Below are 15687 nucleotides of genomic sequence, written 5' to 3'. Positions count from 1 at the left end.
AAATGAGATTTTTGTGTGGGGTGAATCTAACATAAATCAATTTCATCATGTCGACCACTTTAGTTGACGTACGTCTTATCTTTACCCTATGATTCATCAATACAAAAAGTTAAATGCTTAGAAAAATGTGCGTATGATGGAGGGTATTTGGCTACTATTTTCTATAATTTTCCGAACACAAGGTAAATTTTCTTTTTAAGTAAATGTTCAAATTGGTTTATAAATTTTTTTATAAATTAATTTGGTCTATATTATTGAAAAATATTATATGTATACTAAAATTAATTATTAAAATTAAATTAATTATTAATATATTTGTATATAAATATAATGTAATTTAATTTATTTTAGTGTTCATGTAACGTAGTCGAAAATTTAAAATTCGAGTCCCAGTATCACATAAGTCCCGCACACAATTTTTTTGTTGACATTATTTCTGTCGTCCTTAGCTTGTATAACCTATTAAATGTCATTACTTAAAAATGGTTTTGTTTTGTGGTTGTCCATAATAAAAGAAAGAATATATTGTATGATTCATTATTCATTCAATTAAAAATCAAATTAAACATATATTTATATTCAATGATGATTATTGTTCGTACGAGAGCTCACAAACCGTTTCTTAAAATCAAAAGGGTTCTCTTGTTTCCTCTATATTGGTTATTGAACTCTATAATAATTCGGATAAAATAAAAATATGTTTGTGTATAAAAAATTAAACACTAAATAAATTATCAAATTAAAATATGTTTAAAGTTTTAAAATAAATTAAATGTATATCTAATTTTATAATTATATATAAATAAGTGAATTTTTTAGAGTTTAATTAATGTGTTATATCAGTAAATTTTAATATTATTAGTAGCAAAAATAATAAAAAAATTAATGTGACTAACTTAAAATTTTTGGATGATAAATTTAATTAAAATATTTTTAAAATAAATTTAAAAAATAAATAATATTTAAAAAGCAAATTTGATTAATTATTTTTTTTTTGTGTACATAAGTGCATTAATGCACATTTAATAAGGTGTAGTGCAACACCAAAAAAATTAAGGCACTATACTAGCCTAGGACTACAAAAACCACTATTAAGATAACTTATCATAATAGTGTAGAAGTGCCAAAAGAAAAGAGAAAATTAAAGAAGAAAAAATGTTGTGTGCAATAAAAAATAGTGACTAAATTAATTATTATGTAATTATGTATGAATATATATTTTTAAATTATTTTTAATATATATTATACAAATAATTGAATTAGTGACATATTTTTTATATATACTGAACATAATTGATAAAGAAGAATACATAATTAAAAATAAAAATAAAACACACAACATACCATTACCACTGCTACTACAAGCTCACATTGAAAAACGGGGTCACGTCGCTATCATACGCCGTGTGCGTCGCTATCCCCATCCTCTTTTTAAATAATTGGATCCAGAACAAAATTTAATTACTAAAAATAAGTAAATATAAATTAAATCTTTTTTTTTGTGTCTTATAAATTAGACGATATAGTAGTACCAAATCATTTTTTATTTTTTTCTTAATTAATTTCCTTTTTTCGTTTTGCGTTGAGCGTTAAATACTTCAATTCAATTCTCGCCGAGGTTTTCGTGTAGCTGCCATCATCTCGCACAGAGACATGCTGCTACTCGTCGTCGTTGATCCACGCGCCGCTTTCCTCCGCCGTTGATTCATCGCTGCTCCTCTTGGTACTTCTAGCTTTCTTCGATCTGAGAATTTTTCGTTTGTTTCCGGTGAAACTCAGAGAAAATTGATAGTTTGATATCTCGCTTTTGATTTTTTTTTAAATTTATTTGTTGGATTTGAATGTGTGAGTTTTTGGAATAACTATTAACTCCGCTCGAGTGCGATTTAAGAGTGTTCTATTGTTTGTTGCTTGCGTTTTTATGATTCTGTTTCTCCAGCATTCGAACGAGCTTGGTGTGGCTTTCGTGATTTGTTCTTTTTCTGCAATTTTGGATTTTGCGAGGGGAACCGGGTACCATGCGTTTCGCGAGTTTTTGCATTGAACAGATGATGATATCTTCCTCTTCTATTGTTGTTGTTGTTGTTGATGATGATGATGATTGTATTGTTGTGCATGTTCATTGTGTTGGTCAAGAATATCTATGGCGGTTTACATTGATGATTAAGACAAGATGGATGGGGGTGTTCATTGAGTTATGTTTTGATGATGTTAATAATTTTGATAATTTCAGTGAGAACGGAACTCAATGAATTTGAGCCTTTGAGGTCCCTCTTCTAACTATCTGGGCCTTTGTACAACAGATGCACAACGCTGTTGGGACTTTAATCTTGATATAGTTTATTATACGATATTCGAAGACATGTGATACATGATTGTTTCAAAAGAAAAATATTAAAAAGAACAAAAACTTAGACGTTGAATCAAATTGAATTCTGTTTTAGCCTCAAGAAAATTGAGGAAGCCTTAACGGTAGTGTTAGTTCTGTATTTTGTCCTTGTCTTAATTCCCAAGTCATTTCAAGTTTGTATGTTCCCTGCGAAATGTGTGGACGTTAAATTTGTTTGATTGAACATATTCTGTCTTTAGATAGCTGAAAGGAATAAGTGGAACGAAAAATATTGTTAGAAATAGTTAAAGTAGATCAGAAGTGTAAAAATTTGAAGCAATATAAAGTCGTTCTGATCTCAAATCTGATAATCAATTCTTTTTTGTTTCTTCTTGAAAGGTTTGTTTCTTTGGTTCTTCTCAGGGAGGGAGCCACAAATCGAAATCATTTTATGGTGTGCCCATGAGCAGAACTGATGCTATTGGCAGTAGAAGGAGGAGGGTTCTTCTCGTCTTCGGCTTCAGGATATAGCAAGGGCCTGAGCCTTCTTCTGCTGGGTCAGAGGAGTGAGGATAAACCCATGAGAGTTGCGCCGTGGAACCATTACCAGTTGGTAGAACAAGAATCTGACACTCAGCTCCAGCTGGCTTCCACAAAGAACTACCTTCCCCGCGGGTGTGCCTCCTTTGTTTGCTTTGGTCGCACTTCTGCAGGGCATGACACTCCATCTCCGCTCAAAGTGGGCCCTGCTCAACAGCATGATGTCTCCTCAGGGTCATTTGTTTCCAACCAGGGAAAGGATCCCTCTACTCAAATTGATAATGAGAATGATAACAGAAAGGTTGTACTTAAAAGTAGCTTGAAAAGGCCGCGAATTAATAAATCAGTGGACGCTGCTAATGAACATGAAGCATCAGATGGAAAGGTAGCTGATGCTCCTGGTGCCCAACCAGAGAGGAGGAGAGTGCAGTGGACAGATGCTTGTGGTAGTGAGCTTGTTGAAATACGAGAATTTGAGCCCAGGTATTTGGATATTTTATTTTCTATTTCAGCTGTTATTAAAGGAAAAATCATTCTATTTGTCCCCTTGCCATATATTAGAAGGTCCTGTTTATCAGACTTCATCATTAGGAGCGCCTGAACTTTATTAGGTGCAGCTGATGCTAGTGAATCAGATATGCTAAGATGATTATTGATAATTGCTACTAGGACATGTACTTTTTATATTTTGGTTGATCTATGTACATTTTGTATACTATTGGAAATAGCACAAAAACGGAGGTTGCTTTAGAATTTTCATACTTGTGCTATGATGTTGGAGAAACATGAACAAGACTGCAAGAGTAATAGAATCCCCTTAGGAATTGTGTGCTCATCTACCATTTGATTCTCTCTGTGTCATCAGCAATACACTATTTTTGGGTAAAGAAATGCTGTTCATTAATTAATGAATTTACTTGTCAGATATGGAGTTTAGTAGGGAGTTGCCCTAGAACTCATTTCATAGTTGGCTTTATTGTTTGCTTCTGAAGGGGCTAATGGCAAGTATTATTGGGGATTGTTCTGCTGGTCTTTTCTTCTTTCTTTTTTGACAGTAAAAGATGCAAATTTGTGATTGATAAATTTTTGGGAATGGCTTTAAAGTTCCACAAGTTAGGTATGATAAGCACCTGTTGTTTTTGTTTTTGTTTTTTTAATCGAAAAAGAAACCCTATTATAAGTAAGTACTCTGAGAAAATTTTTCTAATTTGAACTACATTTATTCTACTCTTCAAATATCAGTTTATTAGGATTTTAGCTGTTAGCAGTTTTGCAATATTTTTTTGCCAAAAATCTTATTACCAAAATTCTTATTAACTCCTGAACAGTTCATAATCACTCACAGCAACCTTTTTGGAGACTAAATCATTATGCCTACTAAGGATCAAACCTGTAGATGTTATTTATGAGCCTTGCAAGATTGGCCTAACAGATGATCATAGTACATCAGACAGTGTATGTATGTCTAATGTGTTCATATAGGCATGCGTAAAAATAATTGCTTTAGATCAATTACTCAAAAATATATAGCTTTTGTTCATTTAAATAGTTCTTTATCACCCACAGTTCCACAGAAATTTCAATTTCTTTCTTACACTTTCTCCCTTTAGTTTAGCTCATGTAATTTTGTTCCAATTTTAATTCGGCCAGGATGTCACTAACAATGATACCCATACCCTGTCATAATCTGCCGATGTAACACTGGCAAATTAAATGTCCACACACGAAGTCTTTTCCATGTTAATACAACATTTAGAACTCAAGTTTATCTTCAGTCTATACTTTCCTCCTAGGTCACTTCAGTGATTCTCAATACAAATCCCATGGGGCTGCCTGGTGAACAAGCTCTTGCATTATGCAGGTTCCAGAAAATGGCTGCTCCCAAAGGAAAACATAAAATCTCATTAGTTTGTTGGATGTAATATATAGAGAACAAGGAAAACATAAAATTTCCCTAGTTTGTTGGGTGTAATATATAGTGAAGAAGGAAAACAGAAAATCTCGTTTGTTTTTTCTCCAGTAAATTAGCATGTTGCAATGACAGGGAACATTGAGATTCGATCTCTATTTTACGCTTTATCCTTGTTTATGTCTTTCTTATAATCTGTCTATTACCCGATCTGTACTTTGCTAGGTTCAGAACCGTTCATTTCATGTATTCTGTGTTGAGTGTGTTTATATACTTGATGATTTTGTTGTGAATGAGTCTTGAAGGTTTCTAGCAGTATTCATGTGATGCTCTTTTTCGTTTTTCGTTTTTCATGTGTTATTACCTACTTGAATTGATTCAATAATATGGGCTCTTTTTTGTTTTTCATTTTCACGTGTTATTACCTACTTGAATTGATTCAATAATATGGGATTATCTTACAACTGCAGTGAGGATGATGGATCAGATGATGAATTTGAAAATGGAAGTGGCAGGACTTGTTCCTGTGCGATTATGTAAAGCGGAGTCATAATTGATGATAGGATCAGATCACATTCATCGGGTTATTCACTGCTAACACAATCCATCACTCGACCTGAGGCAAAAATGGAGCAAATATTTTTCAGTCATGTGGAGATACATACACCAACACCACCTTGATTAAGCGATTATTTGTGTCTATAAATTGCTTGCTGCGGCTTTAAATTTTGCTCCTTCACCCTTCAACAATTTGTTGTATAATTCTTGTCATGTGTGAATTCTTTACCTTTGATTCATCATTTTTATGCTACATTATGTATTTTTATATGGATTAACAGAAGTTAAGTTATATTCTATGGCGTTCTCTAGAAGATTTGAGTTGGGTGGTGATATGATCCAGCAAAAGGTGCAATGACATTGTTTTCACAACGTAGCCAACTCCAGCCAGTGGGATATAGCTTTAGTTTTGTTGTATGTTATCTAGAAGAAAGGTAATACAAATGTAAAATTTTGTAAAGAATCAGGGTTGTCATGATGGGAATGTAAGTTTGCGGGGGTGGGTCTTGCTTAATTTTTTTATTGGAGAAAACTCATGTTCTTACCTTGCAATTGCTCAAGATGAGGCTGTAAATCTGTAATGAGCTTGGTATTGCAAGTTGGAATTTCAAAATACTATTTCCTTAGACCAGTTTGTTTATTTTTGATGTGCTAAATAGACTAGAAAAAAAAACCTTGTTAACTACTAAATTGGTTCCCTACGTCAGATGTAATTATATTTTGGTTCTTAAAGGTTTAAAGTGTCTTATTTAAATCTAAAAAATTTCATTTAACTTTAATTTAGTCTCATGTGAGGTTAATGAAATGTCACACAAGAATAAGGGTAATAATATAGAGAACAAGTACAATCTTTAAAAGTATAAAATCAACCATAAATGTATCAAATATATTTATTTATCATTCTTCTTAGTTCTATAGAAAATATTTCATTTAAATTGTAAGAAAAATGATAAATAAATGTATTGATGCATCCACGGTTGATTTTGTGCTTCCGGAACTTATATTTATTATCTAGATTATCGATCTTGTTCTTATATTGTTGTCATGTAGAACATTCTATTAATTATTTAACTTTGACTTCACGATGAAATTACATTGAAGCTAAATAAAACTTTTTTTATTCAAATAGGACATTTTAAACTTTAAAGACCAAAATATGATTATGTCTAACTGTAATTTAATACTTTACCCTTAATTAATTCTAACATAATTGAGAAAACATATTTTAACTAATATAAAAAATGTTTATTTACTGAGGTTAAGCCTCGTTGACAAAAAATATATATATATTTAGTATATGATTTAAGGGTATATATTTCCTTTTTTTTGTAAAAATAAAATTAATTTATTAATTACTTTTTTCTTTTTATATATATTTTGGTGCATCCTGATAAAAGTCAAGAGAGTAAGCAAAATCCAATAGATGATGGTGGAATTCTACTTTTTTCCAGTTGTGAGAGAAGAAGAGATGGAGTAAGTTAAAAGCAGTTGCTTCTCCACTTGGCCACACCTTGTCCACACAAGTTGTTCTGATAAGATCCCTTTACATCCACACTTCCAAACCCAACTTGAAAAAGTTAAAATCTTTGAGGATTGTTTGTGAGCATCATCGGAAAATATGTCTATGACATGTTCCTTCCCATGCATCAAACTCCCAACTTGTTCTTCATCATCATGCACATCTTCATCATCACCATTACCACCAACACATTCCTCATATTACTCTCTTAGATTCTCTTCTTCCAAGCCTTTTTATGCTGTTTCCACCATAAGGAACTCTCAGACTGAAGGCCCTATCAGAAGACCAGTGGCTCCTCCTGTTAGAGACCCTTCTTCTTCTTCTGGTGGCACTGTTCCTCAGCCCATTAAGCCCACACCACCTTCTTCTCAGCCTCCACAACCACCACAGAAGCCACCACCTTCTGCTGTTTCTGATGATAAGAATGTGGTCACACTAGAGTTTCAGAGGCAAAAGGCCAAGGAGCTTCAGGAATACTTCAAACAGAAGAAGCTTGAAGAAGCTGCTGATCAAGCTCCTGTCTTTGGCTTCATTGGCAAGAATGAGATTAGCAATGGAAGGTAAAGGAAAAAAGTCTTTCTTTTTGTTGTTAGGGTTTATGACTTCATACTTTTTTGTTTAAGAGTTAGGGTTGAATTTTACTTTTTATTCATGAACAATAGACTACTAATTTGTCTTCAAAATATTGAATTTCAGTTTGCAGCTCTTGTAATTCTACAAATAATGGTAATTCTGATTGTAATGATAATGAGTACAGGAAATTAGGCATAGAAATGTGATAAAACAATAGAAACAGTGAGTTTATGTATGATTGTTATTGGAAAAGTGAGTTACTGAAGAAAGAAGAATTACTGAACCAGAGAGAAATTAGAGAAGATAGAAATCAGATGAGGAGAGAATTCAATCCAATTTCTACATAATCCAATTGGTTACAAATTACAATGGTTAACACCTTTATTTATACTATTTTTTCTACTAATAAACTACCTACCTTTGCTCTACTCTACTAATTAAGCTAGGCCCAATATAGTAGAACTTGTTAACCATTACAATAACTGAATTGAATTGTTTGGGAACAAATTGGTGCAACCATGGGGGAACACATTGGAGTAAGAACCATGCTAAGTGAAATGATGTTTTGTTTGCTCATTTTACCTTGTACACTAAGCTAACAGACACATCCTTCCACTATCGGATGAGGTGGCGACCTACATAGGATTGATGTCACACCACATCTAATGGTGAAAAGGTTAGGGGTGACAAATGTGTAGGGCAGGGATCAAGCTCCACCCTAACTCTATCTACGACATTAAATCCCTCGATTCGAACCTTACCCGTATCTTAAACCTCTCAATGTGGCCCTACTGGACCCAACCTGCAAAAAATAAATTTATTTTCACTCAAACACAACATTTAGTCCTTACAGATTTCATAATATCAAAGATGAATTGTTAGTTTAGTGGTGCTGACTTGTGCAAAAGTCAGAACTTGGGATCAAATTTTCACTCGCCCGTCATATGTATATGTATTTTTAGAACATTCACATTATATATTAAGCGTGCAGTGATTTCTCAGCATAATCTAACTTTGCGACTCCCCATTATTTGCATTATCCGGGGAGTGGGAGGATTAAGATGTTCACAAAGGAGGGTTAAAGATGAGTAGTGGTGGATGTGTAATATTAAATTCCAATATTCTTGGCAAAACAATCCCTTTTATTCAAGTCTTAGAGGAACAATTAGTCAAAGTTTCAGTAAAGCACAATATATATTGTTCTGCAAAAGGCTCCATTGTGTGGTGGCAGTCATGTTTATTTTACTTTGGGTGGTTTTTGCTGCATTCTTTACCCTTCCCACTGAAATTTTTACAGCTGTTTATCAAAGAAGCATAATTTTTCTGTTTTCTTGCCAAATTGTGCTTAACCATTTTCCATTCTTTTGAGATAATACCTCATAGCCCTTTATTATTCTAGGACATTCTATCACATCTATGCAAGCTTCTGCCTTATTTATTTGACTTTTTAATCTTGAACTTTGTTATCTTACAGATGGGCAATGTTTGGTTTTGCTGTTGGGTTGTTAACAGAATATGCAACAGGCTCAGACTTTGTTGATCAAGTAAAGATCCTTCTCTCGAATTTTGGGATATTAGATTTGGAATGAACACCATAAATATTTTGTTCCTTACTTACCTTTCCCTGTCACTTTCTTATACATCGCCGGACCGATGTACCAAAGAATGACAGGGATAGATAAAAGGGAATAGAGCGAGTACATTATATACAGTTAATACTTTCTTGTTACCACCTCCTTAGTGTAAGCAACATTGATCAATTTGTTTCATCTTCATTTTATAGCAAGCAAGCTTGCTTGCTTTCTCTTCATATTGGTGATAAAAGAAAATAACAAGAATGTGATTTTCCTGTTTGACTATGCTCAACTCTTGTGTGTGTATATATAACAAATGCTTCACATTTGATGCATTAAACTTGCAACACACCTTGCAAATTGCAATGGCAACAATGTTTGGAAATGCTAATTTGACAAACAGGAACTCAACCAACAATTTTTCATAGATCATTGTAGATTTTGGGAGACTTTTAGCTGTTAAATTAGCATTTCTTACCATCTTACTGTCTTTTTTTCATTTAATTATTTAGAATGTTGGATTGATCCAAGGATGTCACCCTTGTTAGGAGGTGAAAGGAAAGGGAGGGAATATTATTTATTTATTGAGAACTTTATTGACATTGAAAATAAACAAACATAAATAAATAAAACTGAAAAGGGAAAAATGACACCTAATTAAAGCTGTAGGTACCAATTGGCACTATGGGAAATGGTGTCAAAAATATTATTCAGAACGGCAAATTGCTTTGTAACGCAAGAAAGTAAGCACCACTGACAATTGGAGATGAATATATCCCAAAAGATGTTATCGACAAAAAACTGAAAATAGTTTTTAAATAATTTGAAAATATAATAAAAATAATTAATAAGTATTATATTTTTTTGTGAATGATAAAAAAAAATTTGTATTTAATAAATGATTTATTTATTTGAATCGAATTTTTTGACAATATTTAAATAATTATTTAGAAGTTTTAAAACAAAAATAAAACAAAATTTAATCTTTATATTTTTTTACTTTTCAAAAAAATATGATCATTCACACTAAAAATAATTAAAAAATCACTTAACATAAAATTATTAAAATTTAAAAATAAAAATATCTCAATTTTTGATAATAATTATAAAAATTGATCAAAATTTAATTTTAAAATATATATTTAATATCCAATTTTTTATCGTATTTTTAAATTTTTCAATAACGCAAACTTTCTACTACTATTTACTCTATAATATAATATCATTATATCTGAACATCATAGCTACAAAAAGCAAGGCTTGGTTGATGATATAACATCAGTATCTATCTTTAATTGAAGCCTTTTATGTTTCCCCTCATTTCATTTGTTAAATTTAATTGGTAAGATCATTTCATGAAGTAAAAATATCTCACATCACCCAGATTGAGAGTCATATTGTTAATTTACATTTTAATTGATAAGCTAAGATTATTATTAATTTTATTTTACATTTAATCAACATTAATTAATTTTCTATTTCCATACTAAAAATATTAGTCTCTTAACATTTTTCACAATTTAATTCAATTAATTGAATTCTTTTTGGCCGAAACTCTTGCTTTAATAATAAGATAGGAGTACGTAAACTTGATTAGATCATTAATAAGCAACAGTGATGTGATTTGAGAACTATCAAATAATTTAAAATATTTAATTAAATTATTTAACATAATATATATATAAAAAAAAGTAGAGGACAGAAATAATGAGGGAATCTGGTGTGCAAAATTCTGACGAGGTTGCCGGCAGTTGGGACCCACACACAAGAAGAATATCTGGATTTCCTGTCTGCCCAATGACAGACACGTGTGCACTCTCTCTCTTCTCTCTCTGCGGAGAAAGCAAAGAAAGAAGACATGTTCAGTGTGTCTCAACTCTCAACTCATCAGTGAATCCCAAGAAAAGAAAAAGCACCCATTTTGCTTATTTACAAACTACACACAGCAACATTCCAAATGTGCCGCCCATGGCCGCCTTCTCCTTCTTCCCATTTCTGTCACTATCAGCTTCACATTCATCATTTCATCCCACCCCCATTTCCTCCTTTTCTTTTTTCTAATTCTACTTCTTCTCTCTACTCTGTCCCTCCAATAAAAGGTATCAAAGAAGAAGAAGAAGAAGAGGTGCTTTTATGGGGTGTGTTCAGGCCAAGACACTTGAAGGTCCTGCTCATGAACCCAAGGGACTAGACAGGCTCAAATTGGAAAATGGGTATGTGTCAAATTCTGATTTTGTTGCTCACAGAAGATCCACTGGTCAAAAGTATGAACCTATGGAGGATGCTAATGGTAGGCATCATCATCATCATCAGAAGAGAGAACAACCTCCACCCAGATACCTTGCAAGAGTTAATGAGCTTGCTGCTGTTCCTGGTGGCAATAATGGTGAAAGTGGCAAGGGGAAAGGGGGTGTTACTAGAGAGAGGAAGAAGAGAGAATTGGCAAAGAAGAAGACTTTTGAGGATGACTATGAGATGGTTGATGGATGGCCCAAATGGCTAGTTGATAATGTTCCTGCTCAAGTCTTTGGTGGATTGGTCCCAAAGAGTGCTGAATCCTACAAAATGATTGATAAGGTCCCTATTTTCTCTTTCTCAGTTCCCTCTTTTGATCTTGATTATGCAAGGCTTCTGGCCATTAGGATGAAGATTCAAGGGTTATGCAAAATGATTTGGGCATTCAATTCATAGTGCTGAGCTATTTATATATTTTCCTTGTTTGAATAATGAAATCCAGAGTTTTATCTTCTTACATTTGGTTTAGTGCACATGTCCAAAGCCTTACTAGTTATAACTGTTGTCTTAAGTTTAATCAATGATCTGATCAGTTACTTTATGAAAACTGTAAGCAATCATGGAACCATGTTATTGATTTATGTCTAGTATAGAAAAGCAATAATCTTCAGTGGTATTCAGCTTCAATCTATCTGTTCTTCTTTTCGGACATCGAAATCTGATAGGTAAACTTTAGAGAAGTGAATGGCTGATGTGAGCTAGCCAGTTGACTTGGCCTGTTTTACACATTTATGCAGGTAGGACAAGGAACATACAGCAATGTCTATAAAGCTCTAGATCGGGACACCGGAGAAATTGTTGCCCTAAAAAAGGTTCGCTTCAATACATCAGAGCCCGAAAGCATTAAATTTATGGCAAGAGAAATCTTGATACTACAAAGATTGGATCATCCTAATGTGCTAAAACTTAAAGGATTAGCCACTTCAAGAATGCAATACAGTATATATCTAGTTTTTGACTTCATGCAAACGGATTTGACAAGAATTATCTCTCATTCTGAAGAGAGGCTAACCGAGCCGCAGGTTGGGAGTTTCCCACTTTCCCTTCACTGCCATTTTAGTATTTGGATCCCATAATTCTCCTTTATAATCTTAAAAGGTAAAATTGTATATTGTAGGTCAAGTGCTATATGCAGCAATTGCTTTCTGGTCTGCAGCATTGCCATGAGAGGGGAATTTTACATCGAGATATAAAGGGATCAAACCTTTTGATTGATAGTAATGGAATGCTTAAGATTGCAGATTTTGGGCTAGCCAACTATTATAGTCCAAACCATGAGCATCCTCTCACAAGCCGGGTCGTGACACTGTGGTATAGAGCCCCTGAGTTGCTGTTAGGTGCCACGGATTATGGAGTTGGTATTGATCTATGGAGTGCTGGATGCCTCCTTGCAGAAATGTTCACCGGAATTCCACTCATGCCTGGCCGAACAGAGGTGATACTGCTGATATTGTGCCATTGTTTTTCAACTTTCCAGTATCTCTATGTTACCACTACTCATGAAATATATCTGCTTCCAGGTTGAGCAACTTCATAGAATTTTCAGATTATGTGGCACACCATCAGAGGAGTACTGGAAAAAATTTAAAATATCTGCATCATTTAGACCTCCAAGGTCGTATCGACCTAGCTTTCTAGAAACTTTCAGGGATCTCCCTCCATCTTCTTTGGGGCTTTTATGTACCCTCCTTGCTTTGGAACCGGCATTCCGTGGAACTGCATCTAAAGCTCTTAACAATCCGGTGTGTGCAAGTATCTATTGACAATTCCCATTAAAATGTGCACAACACATCCATAACATTCATTTTGTTGATCATGAAGCAATTGTAGACTTAGCAAGCAAGCTCATGTGTGTCCCATATAATATTAAGTTCAGATTGCAATTTCTAATGAATAACTAGGAAGTAAAATCATTGCATGAGTAAGCTATTCCAAACTTCTCATATACAATTATCTTCGGCCTGCAGTTTTTCTTTACAAGCCCGTTGGCCTGTGATCTCTCTGGTTTGCCTGTAATCCACAGAGAAGAAGATGAACATGATCAAGCCAAAGAACAGATCAAGTAAGTCACTTTGGCTCAAAATATGACATTGATCAATCAATCCAATTTTTATTTTCCTAGTTTGATGAACATATAAATCGAATCTCATTGCTTTACTAATATTTCTAGGTACATGAACTCTAAAATCAGGCGTTCTCGTACATACCTGGAGCGTCGCAAGAGTCTAGCTCCCAAGAGGCAGATAGAACATACTGTGTCTAACAAGGAGGTAAGTTTCAAACATTGTGCTTTAGAAATCTTTGATTTTCATGCATAAACCAAGGCAAAATGGTCATAAGATGATGCTAATGATAAACTAGCAACTCTTACATGATGGTTTCAGTTCCTATTAATATTTTTATCACCTTATATCATGTGTGACTGATACATCTCTGATGTTCATTGATCCATCTGATTTTTTTTCTTTTTTCTTTTCTCTTTTTCTGGTTATGCATATGTTTCTAGCACAACTACTTTGATAGTTGATTCATTGCTTAAGTACTGAGGTATTGAATTCACATAATATCTAGGATTCAAGAAGGAATGTGGAACCTGAAACTTACATTCCAAGCGAAGAACCGGGTAGCGCAACCATAAGCAGTACCTCATCTAGTGTAAACCCTGGTGTGGCTAAGGAGCAGTTTCCACTTTTGGTTTCAGATAAAAAGGTGGCCCCAAAATACCATCACCATGGCAGTGTTGGTGAAATTACAAGGTACCTTCCTCCATTACCCAAGTCAAAACCAAAAGCAACCCAGAATGATGACTACAACAGATTCAGTTTCAGGAGTGCTTCTACCAGAGAATTTAGAAACTTTAAGAGGGAGGACTATTTACTCTTTGAAATTGATTAGAAAATTTTGTACAATTTTTTATGGATATTGTAAAACCACCTTGCAATTAGTTACTATATCTCAAATATTGACCCTTAAAAATTGTACCTATAGAATTAGAAACATACAATTGGTTCAATTCAATTAGAACCTGTAATTGATTGATTGTTTTCCACTGAATCATTAATCATCAATGGTTAAAGTAAATACTTATTGGTTTTTATATCATTATCAAATTTGGATCATACTTATCTGGGTTATCTTATTTCCCGTGTAGAGAAATGTTAGGAGTCATCAGAATTTATTGATTTTGGCCATTATTTAACTATTAACTCAATTCTTTCAGGTTAATTTGTTTAGTCTAGTAATCTAATAACATATTTTATGTTATATTTTTAAACATTGATGACCAGCTGATAGTCAAAAACAATAACTTTTGATGGTCATTTAGCATTCTTCTCCTGAATATTATGTACTGAATTCTCTGTTTTACATACCAAATTATCGTTAAAAGATTACTTGTAATATAATTACAAAAACTAGTAAATTGCATGTCAAAATGAACCGCAGCTTCCCTATAATCATGGTTAAGATAATTCAAGTTGTTTACATAATGCAAGAAGTGCAGTAAGTTGGAATGTCACTTTCTAATAGAGGTGATCACCGTACGGTTTGGATTAGTTTTGTGTCAAACATTTATCTTATCCATACACTAATTTTATTTAAGATGCTATTTGGATTGGATAATTTTTTTTAAACAATTCAATCAAATTTCAAGCGTTTTGGATTGCATTAAATTTGTGACTTTGTAAATGTAAAAAAATAAATATACATAATAAGTCTCACCAAATTATAAATAACTAACAATGATATAACAAGTTTGAATAGTATTTTAAAAAATCAACAATAACATAATAAAAATAAAATTATAAATTCATTAAAATAAATAAATAAATTTTGAATTCATAAAATATTCACTATATAATAATAATACATGAATATGATAAAAGTGTATAATAAATTGAATATATTATAAGTAAAAGTTTAAATATAATAATAAAAGAATAATATTATATTACATTGTATGGTTTGGAGTGGATTGGTTTCGAAGAATAGATCCAAAATTCGATCCAATCCATATGATTTGTCAAAACTAAAATCCGATCAAATTTAAATTAGTATGGTTTTAATCGATTTTTAGTTTGAATGGACGGTTTAATTTGGGTCGATTTGAATTTGAACACTCCTACTTTCTAGTAGCTGCTCAAAATCTCCCTAACTTTCTTAGTTGTTTGTTTTACTCCTTTGTCGTTTTATTTTCTTCTTCATATGCTATTGATGCAGTACATCCATTGAATTTGGATTCTAGAGTTCTATAATATGCAGAACAAAGAACCAATGATGAAAATGGAACTATTGTAAGTTTTGAGATCCCTTCCCTTGGCACCATGTGTTGAGCAATAAACTCCAAGGGTCAAATCCAAGTACAAGTTCCCAAATTGTAACAGTAATTCGT

General features: G+C 32.9%; 3 protein-coding genes across 4 annotated transcripts; all 3 read left to right on the top strand.

Annotated features, from left to right (window-relative positions):
* The first annotated feature begins 1310 nt into the window (after positions 1-1310).
* On the top strand, positions 1311-5962 carry LOC112712470 (uncharacterized). 2 transcript variants are annotated; one of them, XM_025765364.3, is made up of 3 exons: positions 1311-1723; positions 2729-3352; positions 5249-5962. In XM_025765364.3, the coding sequence occupies exons 2-3, from the start codon at positions 2805-2807 to the stop codon at positions 5316-5318; spliced, it is 618 nt and encodes a 205-aa protein (XP_025621149.1). In that variant the 5' UTR covers positions 1311-1723; positions 2729-2804; the 3' UTR covers positions 5319-5962. The 2 variants fall into 2 exon arrangements, with proteins under 2 accessions (XP_025621149.1, XP_025621150.1); XM_025765365.3 differs by having other exon boundaries at positions 1349-1723; positions 2753-3352.
* Positions 5963-6083: 121 nt separating this feature from the next.
* On the top strand, positions 6084-9294 carry LOC112712469 (light-harvesting complex-like protein OHP2, chloroplastic). Its single transcript, XM_025765363.3, has 2 exons — positions 6084-7415; positions 8903-9294. The coding sequence occupies exons 1-2, from the start codon at positions 6955-6957 to the stop codon at positions 9015-9017; spliced, it is 576 nt and encodes a 191-aa protein (XP_025621148.1). The 5' UTR covers positions 6084-6954; the 3' UTR covers positions 9018-9294.
* A 1417-nt stretch (positions 9295-10711) lies between these two features.
* On the top strand, positions 10712-14399 carry LOC112712468 (probable serine/threonine-protein kinase At1g54610). Its single transcript, XM_025765362.3, has 7 exons — positions 10712-11579; positions 12035-12319; positions 12415-12732; positions 12818-13039; positions 13265-13359; positions 13468-13567; positions 13869-14399. The coding sequence occupies exons 1-7, from the start codon at positions 11136-11138 to the stop codon at positions 14190-14192; spliced, it is 1788 nt and encodes a 595-aa protein (XP_025621147.1). The 5' UTR covers positions 10712-11135; the 3' UTR covers positions 14193-14399.
* Positions 14400-15687: the final 1288 nt, after the last annotated feature.

The sequence above is a fragment of the Arachis hypogaea genome, chromosome 9 (genome assembly GCF_003086295.3).
Source record: "Arachis hypogaea cultivar Tifrunner chromosome 9, arahy.Tifrunner.gnm2.J5K5, whole genome shotgun sequence".
Taxonomy (NCBI): domain Eukaryota; kingdom Viridiplantae; phylum Streptophyta; class Magnoliopsida; order Fabales; family Fabaceae; genus Arachis; species Arachis hypogaea.
Note: the sequence above shows the minus strand (reverse complement) of the source record. Positions and strands in the feature narration are given on the sequence as shown.